This window comes from Dreissena polymorpha, chromosome 1 (genome assembly GCF_020536995.1).
Source record: "Dreissena polymorpha isolate Duluth1 chromosome 1, UMN_Dpol_1.0, whole genome shotgun sequence".
Classification (NCBI taxonomy): Eukaryota; Metazoa; Mollusca; class Bivalvia; order Myida; family Dreissenidae; genus Dreissena; species Dreissena polymorpha.
This window is the reverse complement of record NC_068355.1, coordinates 63,034,479-63,049,611: the sequence shown is the minus strand read 5'-3', so window position 1 is coordinate 63,049,611 and position 15,133 is coordinate 63,034,479. Positions and strand designations below refer to the sequence as shown.

The following is a 15,133-nucleotide window of genomic DNA, read 5'->3' as shown; positions in this document are numbered from 1 at the left end:
TTGGTTCATGCTATATTTATCTGATTTTAATTATTTTCTTCTCCTATTTTATATTATACATATTATTTTTAACTCCTTTTGAAGCATTTCTAATGTAAGATCATATTAGTATCAATTGAACACAACGATTCATGTTACACAACAACAACATTTGGCATCACCATCAATAACAACAGAACAAAAATAAAGACACACAAAAAGGCAATTTTAAGTTCATACTTTTTTACTTAACTTGAATTACATTTCTATTCTTACAAACCTGTAATGAATGATTTGTAAATACTCTTTATAGACAAATGTATGTTTTCTTTACAATAACATTGTTTGAAAATATCCCATACGCCTTTATATCCACCCCCCCCCCCCCCAAAAAAAGATGCCGACCCCCATGATGCTAGTTTCCTCTACTGTCTGATGGGGTGTTCGACCCCCATGATGCTAGTTTCCTCTACTGTCTGATGGGGTGTTCGACCCCCATGATGCTAGTTTCCTCTACTGTCTGATGGGGTGTTCGACCCCCATGATGCTAGTTTCCTCTACTGTCTGATGGGGTGTTCGACCCCCATGATGCTAGTTTCCTCTACTGTCTGATGGGGTGTTCGACCCCCATGATGCTAGTTTCCTCTACTGTCTGATGGGGTGTTCGACCCCCATGATGCTAGTTTCCTCTACTGTCTGATGGGGTGTTCGACCCCCATGATGCTAGTTTCCTCTACTGTCTGATGGGGTGTTTGATACAATCTTAATAGCCACTTGGCTGCTACACAAATCTTCCTTTATTTTACAATCATTTAAGATGCCCAGAGAAGTTCTTGGTGTATGATAAGCCTTTGGCAGGGTGAAAAGCTCATTAAAATGGACACAACTGTTGTTCAACAAAAATTGTCTCCTTTCATCTCTTGATAATCTGATATAACAAAAAATGCTTGAAAAATATCTACTTATAAAACAGTAGTTAATTAATATTCTGACAATGTAAGCAATCCATAGATTGGTTCCTTTTTTCAGTTTCAGAAATTGGAATAATTCTGATTGTGCTACAAGGGAGATTGTTCATAGTATTGCTGGAAATTACCTATATGCTTTTAAGTCTGATGGAATTATGATTAAATTTATAATCAGAATTGTTGTGGGTAACAACATTGAAAAGACAGGTGCAAAGAATAAAAATAAATATTTACGTATCGAACATCTGATCATAGTTACAAAATATTTTCGTCATTTTTTGACAGACTACGAGCATTTTAACATTTCTTTAGAATGACTGGTTCACAAGAAAAAGTTCATGTTGTTTACTTTTCAAAAAACTATAGTACGTACAATTAAGGTTCCATAAATATTTCAGTGCCTTTGACAGTGTTCAGACAAATTCCCTGTTGAAACAAAGCTTAACAAGCTCTCAGTGGACCTGTTGAGCTGTTGAAACTTGTAATAAAATTAGTCCCAAGAAAAAAACCTTCACACCATAATACACGCAAATAAGTAAACTTCACAATTCTAAAAGAAGTGTATTATAATAAAATTAATACAACAATTAAATATTTAATTGTTCAAATCAAAATGGTTGTGTTGTCTTACTCAATTGCGGAAACCATAATGAGTATGTGTTTATTATATCTTGTATTCACTTTAGGTTTGATGTACAGTCCACTCTCGTTATCTCGAAGTCGGCGGGAACAAGAAAAAATATCGAGATAACGAGAGTTCGAGATTTCCTATAAGGCGTTTTCAAAGATAAAATGAGACGAAAATTTACCTTGTTTTTAACATCTAAATACCTGCTAAGTGGTCTTACTAAAGCCGTCACCGTGTGGCATAATACTAGAGCTGTAACGATTCACCCATCATTCAATTTGATTCGATTTCGACAGCAAATAGTCTGATTTGATTATTTTCGATTCGATTCAAAGTGAACTATTTGCTGCTTATTTTGCAAACAATTTCATGGTTGGTTTGTCCAGAGCATTAATTAATATGTTTGGTATTTATAAACTTATAAAATTATTATGTTGTACATTTAAAGTGTTTAACTTTTGAAATGAAATTTAAAAACGCAACATTGATTAATAAGTAACAAATTTATTGAACAATACTTCCTTTTGAGTTATTCTTAAATAACATAAAATGCACAATGTATCACATGTGTTTAACAGACAAAACAACACACGTTTTGCAAGTTGACTTTGAATCAGAACCTTTGCGAAACCCGAAATGTTGCCATACTTTTGATTTTAATTTTGACGGTGTGTCTTTCATATGGTTTAAGAAGCCATTTTTCGGCTTATGTAATGCTCAGCAAGTTATTCATTTATTCATTTGATGCCATATTGGCTATTGACCAATCACAGGACGTAATACAAATGACAAGAAAGTTTAGACGACGGATTTGGAAAGTAAGGTTTAAAATGCGAATCAATCGGGATTGCAGTGAATCGAATCGAATCGAAATTGGCTGTATTGGTATCGAAATCGAATCGGCGGCGTTATACTGGTTTTTCGATGCATCGAACCGAATCGTTACAGCTCTACATAATACTTTCTACTATCCTATCTATTACCTTTTATATACGCATTTTTACGAGGCACGATTAAATTTGCTATTTAAATGCTTAAAATGACGTTTTAAGTGTTACAGAATTGCATGAACACATGCGGTTACCATTTTTCTAAACTATGTAGTAAACATCCGGTAATGCTGCTATTTAAAGTTATGATGCAATTGACGTCCAATCAAGAAGAGGGTTTTCCATCTGGACATGCGTAAATCAAGTTTCGGAATACTGAACTGCACATGTACATTTTGTAGTTTGAGATGCAAAGTTCGATTGATTATTACTACAGGATAAAATAAAACTGAAAAGCATTTTGAGTCTAATCTTTATTATCTTTATTAGTATTCCGACCAATTGTCATACAATAACAGAGCAGCACATAGACACGGGCCATCATTTAAATCCAAACTGTAACCTGCGACGGTTTATATACGCAAAAATATAACTCAATGCATTTTGGAATGTTGTTTGTAAAAACAATTAGTCTTTCGGCCTTTCGGCAGGCTGTGTATTAAAATTGCAATCAATTGATGTTAAAGTGACAGTTAAAGTGACAGGCCTTACTCAAGTGTTAATGGCTAACGACATTACACAGGCGTGGTCATTGATGCAAATAAACGGATCAATTATCTACTGCACAGTATCGGCAGCAGCTGGGCGAAGCGGGACGGTGAAATATCAAAGAAAAAATTTCTCACCTTTGCCGACACTGGGACAGTTATTCGCACTTCGAGCTAAACCACACTTAATACATGTAAAATCGGGACTTGGGGACAAATTTTTATATTGAGATATCGAATTACTCGACATAACGAAAATCGAGATATGCGATATTTATTTATATAGATAAAGAAGGAAAAAAGTTGGGACATTGAGCTGACTTTGACATATCGGGAATATCAAGATATTCGATGTCGAGATAAAGAGAGTAGACTGTATGTTATTCTTTTTTGTTGGCAACAATCCTTTTTTTGAAAATCATCAATAATTTGCCTTGGTTAAGCCTTAAGGATGAGTAACATATAAACATTTTGATTTGAAGGAGCAATTTTATCTGCAATTACATTTGTAATCACTTGTAATGTTGGCCATTGCATGCTCAATTACTGCCTATCTTTATTTTTATCAGCCATTCATCAGATGCTCTATTGTTTAAAAATGTGTCCAGCATGGGAAAAGATGCACTTTTATCAAAGGTACTTGATTAAATTGTTTGCAGTTTTATTGTTATAGTTGATTAAAATGATTTGAGGACAACATCCTGTTTTAATATTTGTAATACATCACTTATAAATTAATGAATGGAACCGGAAAAAATTGGGGCGGTATTATAAAAGGTTAATTATATTATGTACAGAAGAAATAGATAAAGGTTTAATTAGTAGTTAAAAGAAAATCATATCAAATAATAATATAAAGCAGGAAAACCTGATTTCTGGACAGTATGTTTTGAAACCATTATCCATGTTTTGTTTAAGTATGTAATAATGTAGATGTAAAATCATATAATACATGTAAAATTTGACTTTATTTACAAAATGTTAAACTTAAAGGTTTATAATGGCCTATTTGAAGTTTTGAATGGGTTATCCATGTTTTGTTGAAGTACGTAATAATGAAGGTGTAAAATCATACAATATAATGAAATGTTTGACTTAACCTAAAGTTATGGCCCTTGTTTGACTTAACTTGAACTATTCCAAAATGCACTATTTTCATTTGATAACTAATTAAAGGCTAAGTGGAATGTATGCAAATAATTGTTACAAAGAAGGGTTTTTACCCTTTAAACATCATTAACAAAACATTTAACGTTTGATAGTAATTACTTTTTTGGCGAAGCTGTTTAACCACGCTTTTCTCCTTACATAACGAATTTCCGCTTTGTGTCAAAATTGGGGTAGGACGAATGTCTGTTGGAACGAATGGCCGGCATTCAATATATTATTTTGATTAAACTGGTTGATGTCTATACAGTATTCCGTTTCTGATTATCTGTTTGAATTTCTTTTAATTTGTGTTTTTTGCATCAAAATAGACCTAGCAATACTACTACCACGAGAAGACATGGGGTTGTCAAAAATTTTGCTCAATGACCAGACATCTTCATCATTTGTTTATGACATCAGCTAATTCTAGAAATGTAATATTGTGTTGTTAATATTATTACCTTGCTGAATGTTCAAAAGATTGAAGGGTTGAAATTAGATGGGGTGTTATGTGGCACTATTAGAAATGGCTACATGTTCAGGCTCGTTCTGGAATTCTAGTCATGTGACTTCGAGCTCTTATCCATTTTGGCTTATTCAGGGATCATATTTTCCCGCAACATCAATCGGTCTGGATTTAAATGGGGAAAGTGTCCGAAAATTTATATCCGAAATCATGACAAATTACGTTAACATATATACCATTGATTTTGCCATTCATGAAGGTGGTATAATACATGTACAAGTTTAATTGCCTTTGGCATTTTTTTAAACGGAACATACGAAATTTCTCAATTGGTTTTATGATTTTTTTTCTCTTTTATTTTTGTTTCGTGTGCTGTTGTATCTGACTTTTTTCATTGTTGTCAATATTATTTATCTGTGTAAGTCTATACCGATGTTTTAAATCGTGGTCGACTCGATAATAGCTTACATACATGCACTGAACCTAACAAATGTCTGTGCGTAGGTTTGATACTGGCAACAACAAAACCAAATAGTTGAGAAATAATTCGTGTTTGTTGTCAAATAACCCAATGCCGATAGTTAAGATGCGTAGGGATGCACAAGTGATTTGAAACCACGCATCTAAACTTCCGGTCGTGAGTTATTCAACAACAAACAATCAAGTACACGAATTATTTTGATTCTAACACAATTTTTACTAAAGATTTATACAATGCATATTATTTTTCTTGTGTACTATTTTATGTGAAGTTCCGCCCATAAAAATAACTTTCGGCTGTTCTGTCAATCAGATCCGCAACTTTCATTTAGTAATTGCCAGTCAGTTCGCTGGTGGAAAATGTATCGGCATGTTTTGTTACAGCGCATGTTTTCAATGTATAAGGTCCGCCCACAATTATATGAATTATTGCAGAATATCCGATTTTCTTCTTTGTTTATATGAAAGTTTACTGTATCATGCATGAAATGCACACTTTCCACGAGGATTATGAAAATTGAAGTTTTCATCTCTGAAGTAACTGTCAATGATTTTATCGTGAAGAGTACACATTAGGGACCGATTAGTGTGCTAGGTATAAGCCAGTGAAATTATCGATTGATATTGACACGGGGTTATTAACGCATGACTAATACACAACCGTGCGAATTTTCGCTGCTTGGGGTCATACTCTGATACTAGTCGGCTGACACGCAATAAACTGGTCCTGACCGGTTTAGAGACTGCAGTGAATGGTACAGATAATCGAAATACTAGTAATTAGGGTATGTTAGCATGTGCACTGTGTAATCGATTTCATGACATGGGAATTTTAGCACACAGAATCGGACCGACTGTTTGGGATTTTCAATCGGCCTTTCATGACCCCAATCGGTCTAGGACCGACAAAACCGAAAAAAATATGATCCCTGCGCTTATTGTGAAAAGGGTCTCTTATAGTTGATTAAGCTCTAATGTACGTTTTACTGTAAACATATGGGCCATGCTCTATGAAAAAGGGGCTTAATGCACGTGCATTTAGTGTTCTCCCAGATAAGCTTGTGCAGTCAGCACAGACAAATCAGCGATGACACTTTACGCTTTATGGTATTTTTCATTTACAGGAAGTCTCTCCTTAGCAAAAATCCAGTATAAGTGGAAAGTTTCTTCCCTGATTAGGGATGAGACTTAACGCACATGCATTAAACCCCTTTTTCACAGAGCACGGCTCATATGCTTTAAATAATACCAGTTGCTTTTGTAATAATAGACCTATTAGTTGCACATGCACTGTGAAGTGTAACAATAGACCCATTAGTGACACGTGCACTGTGAAGTTACTCACATACTGCAAAAAAACCTTGGCTGATAAAATTAACTCTAATATGATTATAACATAATCTATTGTTTTATCAGCATGTTATCAAAATGTTTGGAAACCTTCTTTATTAATGTAAGTGATAAAGATAGTGAGCTACTGGGTAAGTCATTCATTGTTACAACACTCCATATCTTGTTGGTTATAGTGAATGCATTACCAAGATGACGGTAAGAACTTTTTGATTTTGTCTTTTCTTAATGACAGATGAACTTTGGTGAAAAATAGCCTTAGAACTTCAAAATAAGTGTTCATGATATTAGGCAATATGTTGTCCATACAATCATAAAAAAAAAAGTTTTTAATAAATGGGCGGCTTGGGTGACTCCTTTTCAACAACTCTTTGACAAATGTGGGCAAGAATGTTGGGAGTTGCGTGTAAAAGAAAAGGGATGGGCTGTTCATTCATTCGCCACTCTATCATTCTGACGTTGTGATCAAACCCTGCGTTTACATTGTGCAGATTTGAGCAGCACAAATTAATAAAGCATTAATTTTATGCTATGTCAACTCAATAATAAAAACTGGTGTAAACAAAATCAATCTATCAAGATATCTGAATAATATCCCAGTAAATTCACTTAATTGATGTATATTATTTGGGAAATGTATTATTAGCACACAAATCACATATGAACAATACGATATTCAGATGTCTTATATTGTACACTATAGTCTTGTGTGTCAGGCTGTTTTTATTTCAAACTGACGTGCACAATTTGATTCTTCATTTTTAAATGTCAACAAAGGTATTTAATGTGTTTTAGAGTTATTCATTATTGATTTAATTTCTATTTCATTTGTACTATTTTCATATGTATCATTTTCTTCATTATTTATGGCCCAGAATACCCCTGTCTGAGTTATTGTTTAGAAGAAAGCAAGTTATTAATTGTGCATTCTGTTGGCAATATGATTTAATATTTCTTAAGAACCCCATTTGCTATATGGGTCTGTGTTGATTGCTGCATTAATGCCTTGTCCTGATAAATGATAGCCCAACCAAACAAACTGTTACAAATGTTATTTATCATGATTTATTTCATAGGGTCAAAAGTTATTGTTCATTTTTCTTTAAAAAAACATTAGGTTTACTGAAAATGTAAATTAATATTTTGTAATGAATTGCTTTGTATTATTCTTCCGTATTAATTTTTTTATGTAAATATAATGCAAATCAGATTACATAATTTATCTGATATTTACCTACACACCTCATATAAAAAAATGTTTATGAAAACAGCACTTTGATCAATTTGGGTGTGTATTTTTTGTTTTTCTAGTAAACATGTTTACAATAAATGTGTTGTTTTGATGCATGTCATACTTGAAGCAATTGGCCCAAGAAAGAATATGACACACACATTTATGACTGTAATGCAAAAAATAATAGCGTTGAAAATATTGGACATACATCACTTAGTTTGAACACAATATCCCCTTTGTCGGTTATTTAAGTATTTAAATATGCAATCCCACGCTATATTTTATTGTGCCGTGCCTAATAAAATAAAAATGTGTAAAATGGATAAAATTCTCATTTAATCAGTAAGTCTACATTTTCTCCTGAAAGTGCTATTATACAAATTGTTTTGATGCAAAGCTTGATCATTTGGCATTTTTGAAGAAAAATCATTAGAAAACAACATCACCACCACTGTGTTCAATAATACTATTTGGAAAACTCAAATGTGTTGTCTTGATTTTGAGTGTTTGATTTGTCTTAAAATTTTGAAAAAACACAGCTTCTTGTGTGTAAATATATCTAACTACATGAATTCTACCAATGATACCCCAGCTAGCTGTCAGAATAAGAACATGCTGGTGTTGGTTTGTTTCCTTAGAATGACATTTCACATGAAAGGGATATGTTTTGGGGACCAGTCCCACAAGCACACATCAAACAGTATTGTTATGCTTTTCTTGCTATCTTTTGTCTCAGTAGACATATGTTTTCACAATCTAGCAACACAATCTTCATGTCAGAGCATTCAATGTTCTCTTATGAATAAACAGTGGCGCTTTTTTGTTGGGAACTACTTCTAGTGATATTACTCCTCATCAAAAAATCACAAAAGAAGTCCAAGTCATTGGCCCACCTATTGTTAATATGTGTTAAATGTCTTTAAATGAAGCATTTAAAAGCAATTCTGCAGACTTTGGGATAACAAAACAGTGGGACCTCAAGTTTTGTTATTGACAGAGCTTGTAGCATTGTCTTTGAATTCAGAGACAGACTCTGGTTTATGAGCAAAACCGCCTCTGATATGGGCTGAGAATTGCATGCTGGGACTGTGATAATTGGGCCAATTGTTAATGATGCGGAAGTAATCTGGAATAACTTTCTTTATGATCTCCTTTTTGTAAACTTGTTCAAACAAGCAACAAAAAATATATTCTATGACATTCACAGTGGTGAAGATGAGCATCCAAAATGATCAAACTTGTTTTGCAAGATTCAGAAAAAGATTTATTTCTTTTAAATCACATTGTCTGTTCATGGTATAAAAAAGAAAAGATACAATAATATTTCATTTTATAATTTGTTTCAATATTAACACATGTCTTTTATAGTAATTTTAGACTTACTCTGTATTCTACTCAGATTTACTTTTTTTCCAAAAGGTTTCTTTCAAAAGAATGCAATTTTTGTTTCAATGCATTTTAGTTGTAAAACACTATGAGTTATGGTATGCACACAGTTGCATTCTCCTTCCTTTTGATCTTTATTTATGAAAGTTGTAAATAATGAGTAAATCAACAAGAGCCTTTGTTTTGATGCCGATGCACATTAAAATACTGCTAGATAATGCACACAGAAATTTTGACAGAAAATCTCTGGTGCATGCTGGTTTGGTACCCCAACATGCTCTGGACAGTGAAACCAGTGAGCAGAATTATGATTTAGTTGACAAGTTCCTTATCTTAGAAGATAAACTTGAAAGGCCCAAGTTTTGCCTTAAAACAGACTGTAATTATTCTAAATTGATATGCAGGAGTTCAGCTTGATAACAAACAGAAAATAGATGAGGTTTAATTACTGAACAGACAAAGGACATCATACATTACTTCAAGGTGTAGGTCATTATAGTAAAAATGAGTTAAGTGTACATTATGTTCACATTTAGTTTCAAATTTGAATGTATAATAATGCAGTGTATATGAAAGTATATAAATTATATATTGGTCATGTGTACATGTTCACATCACAAAGGCGAGACACAACAATAATGAACAAAATCCTCCCTAATAAGCAGGTGGGCACCAGCTATTTAAACAAAGGTCAAGTTGTTGTTTTTTACATCAAAGGGAATGTTTCTCCAACAGATTGTTCTCTGCTGTTTGTTTTCCTTGGACTCTGACAACAGACTGACCCCTCTGATCAATTTCATTGAAAGCATATTTCTGCAGAACTTGCATCCAAAAATATGCCAGCATTTAAAGTCCAATATAATAGTCCTTGAAATCTGATAATTTATTTCCTTCCAGTCTTTAAAATAGTTTATTTTAATTGACCCAAATCAAATGTGTGCCTTTTACCCCAATGATTAATTTGGTAACCAAGGCCTTTGTTGCTAAGTTCCTGAGAGAGTTGATGTCTGATTTGTTATCTCTAACAATATCTGGATTGCTCATTTTATTGAGAATTAATTGTTCTTTGAAAACAGAAGAATTCAATTGTAAACAATAGAAATCTTTGATGCTGGCTACAAACATGAACTCTGAAAGGAATTAGGATTTCTAGGAGGCATTTTGATACTATTGCACACAGAGAACACTGATTTATTGGGTCATTTTGAAACAAGAAATATTGCCAAGAGAAATTAAATGAAGATGATGTGGTTGATTTTGACATATTTGATTTGAGATTGAAATGCCTCCAATGACAACAAGTATTTTTGCACAAGATAGGGAAAATATAATGTATCAGAAATAGTAATGTATATACCGTGATGTTCATATTTTAAGGAATGATAGATTACACAATCTATTTTTTTGAAAGAGTAACAGATATACTGGGAATGCTAATCATATATTTGTTTGACCCTGTCAACCAGTTCCAGAAAATATACAGAGACCCAATGTTTATACCTAGATAGGCCCCCTATCAGCACTTGTCACAGGCCCGTTCAGTTCAGTTTACAATTTATTATTTCGCTTCATTGACATTATGCTGGATGCTGATTTGCAGTGGGTGAAAATTTGAAAGAAATGTGATAAGTATGTCCACATAAATTTTTGAGATAATCTCTGATGCACTAGGATTTACACTGTTTATACAAATATTGCCTTTTCTTGATGTCAAGTACACATCATTTTTGTAAAGTTGTGTCTGTTATGTAGTGCAGAATAATTTATTTTTAAGAATTTTTAGCGTTTCTGTTTCTTAACCAGAAAAAGGTATTGCATATTGTTTATTTTAAGTGTTGAATGAATTATTTCGACAAGATATTTGCCTTACATTATATAGTACATGGTAAAGGTTTTTGAACCCATAATTGTTTAAATTTCCCATCTATATATAAATATATCATATACCGTAAAACGCTGTGTATAACGCGCATTTATGTATAACGCGCATCTACTTTTTGAAGCAAAAAAATTGGGAAAAAAAGTTTTTCAAGCAAAAAAAAATTCAGGCAAAATTTCCATACCGTAGGCTCACTGAAATTCGTTTTATTTATATTGCCGATCTCACGTGTTATTTTATTTTTCAATAATTAATTATCTTAAAGAAGATAACGATAAAGATACAACTTGTTTGTGTGTGTTTTTTTTAATTATAATATAACGCGTAAATGTTTCGATTTAAATGAATTATGCATGAAATGCACAATTTCCACGAGGATACCATCGAGGTTTTCATCATAAGTCTCCGAAGTAACTGTCCACGATTTTATCGTGAAGGAGTTCAAATTGCGCACCGATTAGTGTGCTTGGTATAACTAAGACACTGAAATTTTTTATTGGTATTGGCACGGGGTTATTCACACATGACTAATTCACAACCGCGCATTTTATTTACATTTCCCATCTCACGCGTTCTTTTCGAGCGTCTATAATTGACAGGAGACTTTAACGACTCGAACTTCTCAACACCATTACTGACATTACCGGCGTTAAACAAACAATTGAGGTGTGAAGTCATTTGCCGGTTCACATGATAATAGCCTAGCTACACAAAACTTAACAGGTGACGCAAATTGCTCTATAATCACAACCCCAATCTTGACAAGACGTATGAAAACGTGTAAACAAACACAACATCAATTTTATTAACACATTTGAAAAGCAAGAAAAATAATAATAAATATATCGGGAAAGACCTTGCCGACATACTATTGTAAATTGACAAGTGCCCCCAAATAAATTATGTAACCCTAGTACAGTAGGGTATAATATTGTGGGAAAAAACAATAAAGTTTAAATAAAAATGGCTTCCTTGTTTTTCATTTTCTTCTTCAAATTTATTTGATTTCAATGCTCTGTATGTACCTGAAAAAGATTGAAATTATTAATGTTAACTTTATAACATTTGTCCATCTATATTCAGATCGTAAATATAAGACAATTATTAACATAGTTACAGTTAAAACAACGGGGAACAGCATGATGCGAGTTACCGTAACTGAGTAACTGACAGGGAAAAATGTCTTGGCATGGCTGTAGTTGTGCATAACGCGCATCAAGTTTTTAAAATTAAATTTGGGGGTAAAAATGTGCGCCTTATAGTATACACAACGTTTTACGGTAAAACTAACAAGATATTCTATTTTGCAGCAAAATGAAACCATGCTCAAATTGTAACAGACATAATGGAACCACGCTTTGTTACAGAAATAATGCAAATGTGCTATGTTACAGACATCATACAACCATGCTTTGTTACAGACATAATGCAAATGTGCTATGTTACAGACATCATACAACCATGCTTTGTTACAGACATACTGCAATTGTGCTATGTTTCAGACATTATACAACCATGCTTTGTTACAGACATAATACAATTGTGCTATGTTACAGACATCATACAACCATGCTTTGTTACAGACATAATGCAATTGTGCTATGTTACAGACATCATACAACCATGCTATGTTACAGACATAATGCAATTGTGCTATGTTACAGACAACAACCATGCTACTATTGTTACACACATATTGTTACTATCGTTATGATAAACACCAAAGTTTACAAAGAAAAACTACAATCTCTGTTTCTTAATACCTTCCATGGAAATATGTATGATATATTGTTATGCCAAAACGATCCAAAAGCAAATTGATGCAGAACTTGTTGAACCTCATCATTAATTACAACTGCAGTACATAATCTGCAGGGACATAAAATCATCCGCCATAATTGATTGCACACAAGGGCCACAACTGCTCATTGGTGCTTGTTTTGCAGGCAGGCTTTGAACCAGTCTACAAGATTTGTAATATATGATCCCTTCATGGTTTTAGTGGATAAGTTATTTGCACCTCATTAAAGCTTAAGCATATAGTGATTAGTTTTATTACCAACTATATTTACACAATTATGTACTCAACGTTCTGGAACGCTTTTTTGCAGTTGATTTGATGTTAACAAACAATGACCTAATTAATGCATAAAAATGGAGGTGGCATAATACCTTATGAGAGATTCAGAAAATGATGTTTATAGTTTACATTAGAAATGAATTTCTCAATATAATTAATCTAAACGCGTCTTTCTTTGAAGTAATTCGTTTTACAGTTCCGGCAGGGATGAATCATACAGAGCCTTAGGCAATAGTTAATTCGGAAAGCTTGATATATGCTCATGATAATTACTTATTCATGGTAATTATGGACCATAAATGCTTTTGTTCTTATCAAAGAAAGCATTGTGGAGCACAGCGGTGCTCTTAATCGGAAGTAAGGTGGCTTTGGTGCAAGTTGTTTGCTTTTGCGAGTGAGGAATCATCCTTCTAGAAAGATTGAAGTCTTTATGTCTTCTTCTGATAATTAAATTTGAAACTAAAAAATTAAGAACTTTTTTGCGTCATTTTTGAGTAGTTTACAACAAATTTGCTATCAGCAAAGTCTACATCGGTGTTTTGTTCTCTGAGAAAAGACGTGGATTTAATCTGCTTTATTTTCGTTTTTGAAATGATAATATTCCATTGATTTTTATGAGGTATTGCAAAACTTACCAAATTTATTAATAATTCCTGAAAATGGGTAAAACCAGTGATTTTACTTTGCTTTTTATATAACAGCCTGCTTCTTTTTTATTTGGAATAAAAGCTTGATAGACAGAGACATTGGGAAAATATAAAAAATCTCATTAAAGTATGACATTTACATATTCAAATAAGTACAATATAATGTTAACTTGAACTTGTATCATAAACTGCTAATTTTTCAACATTCACATTAATAATGCTGTTTTGTTATTATTCTTTTTGTTGGGCATTTTGGGGTAATTTTATTTGTATTTATGGAAATAAACATTACTTTTACCAATTTAGAAACAGAAATATTGACATGGCAATGTTTACCAACAAACATTTCTGAGATCACTTAAGGTCCATGAAGCATAATACTTAGTACAGTTTTCTTTTACAAAATATTTATCTTTAAAAAAGAAGAGTATTATTATCCTTTTTGAAAACTTTAATTTGATGCCACACTCACTTAGTTGTTCCAGGCATGTGTGGTTACACAACACTACATTGGCCACACTTTGCCTACCAGAACAGACCAGCATGTTTACATGTCAACACTTAATTGCTGATGACATTTATAAATTGAAGGAAGGTCTCTGGTCAGTCTATTCCAGCCCATTTGCCTAAAATAATGACCAGAACTGTCCACTGTTGGCTGATGATTGCCTTGCAATCAGTTCAGCATTGTCCACTCTAATTATGATCAGGGGTTTTGCAACTGACCACTGGTCAACACGAAGCTGCTTCTTCGTAAACATGGAAGGTACAACTCTGGCACTGATTAGAGAGGCTACTGACTGTTACGTAAATTTTACTGGATGAAAAATTATTTACAAGTCTGGCTTTTATCAGATTTTCTATTTGTGAAACTGATATTAATTACATGAAGGCAGTCAGAAGTTTGAGCAAGGTTGAACTAACAAGACAAGTGAATTAATGACTCTGGAACTCCATTATGCTTTGATAGAAAACACTCAGGGATTTAGATTGTTACTTTGTCTGTTTGGTTCTGGCATAGATTTAAACTTGGCACTGTGACTTGCACTCCATATTTATGTTCCGTCTGGTATTACAAGAAATGAAATTATTTTTCATTATTCTTTATGTTAGTGGTGGTGGATACTCACAGTTTATGAACTCTTACTGATTCATTAACTGCCTTCTAATGAAGCTGTTTGCGGTTAATTAGTTTATTTCTTATTTGAGCTCATCATTAATGGTCCAATTGCTTACTTTTTGAGATTTGATACATAAACCAGAAATTTCATCTAATTGTGTTTCCGTTATTTTTGCAGGAATAAGCACCCACTTACCTTGATCATTTTTTTCACAACAATAATGAAACCA

General features: G+C 33.1%; 1 protein-coding gene across 12 annotated transcripts in view; it reads left to right on the top strand.

Annotated features, from left to right (window-relative positions):
- LOC127832026 (transcription factor Sox-13-like) overlaps positions 1-15,133 on the top strand; it is a 169,559-nt gene that overhangs the window by 63,884 nt on the left and 90,542 nt on the right. Inside the window, exon 1 of one of the 12 annotated variants that reach the window (XM_052357165.1) lies at positions 3,685-3,748. The exons of 9 other annotated variants lie outside the window; for them this stretch is intronic. In XM_052357165.1, the coding sequence (XP_052213125.1) occupies positions 3,693-3,748 (56 nt within the window). In that variant the 5' untranslated portion in view covers positions 3,685-3,692. Of the gene's footprint in view, positions 1-3,684; positions 3,749-6,650; positions 6,756-15,133 lie in introns of those variants that run through there. 2 more of the 12 variants (XM_052357198.1, XM_052357248.1) reach the window with 2 other exon arrangements.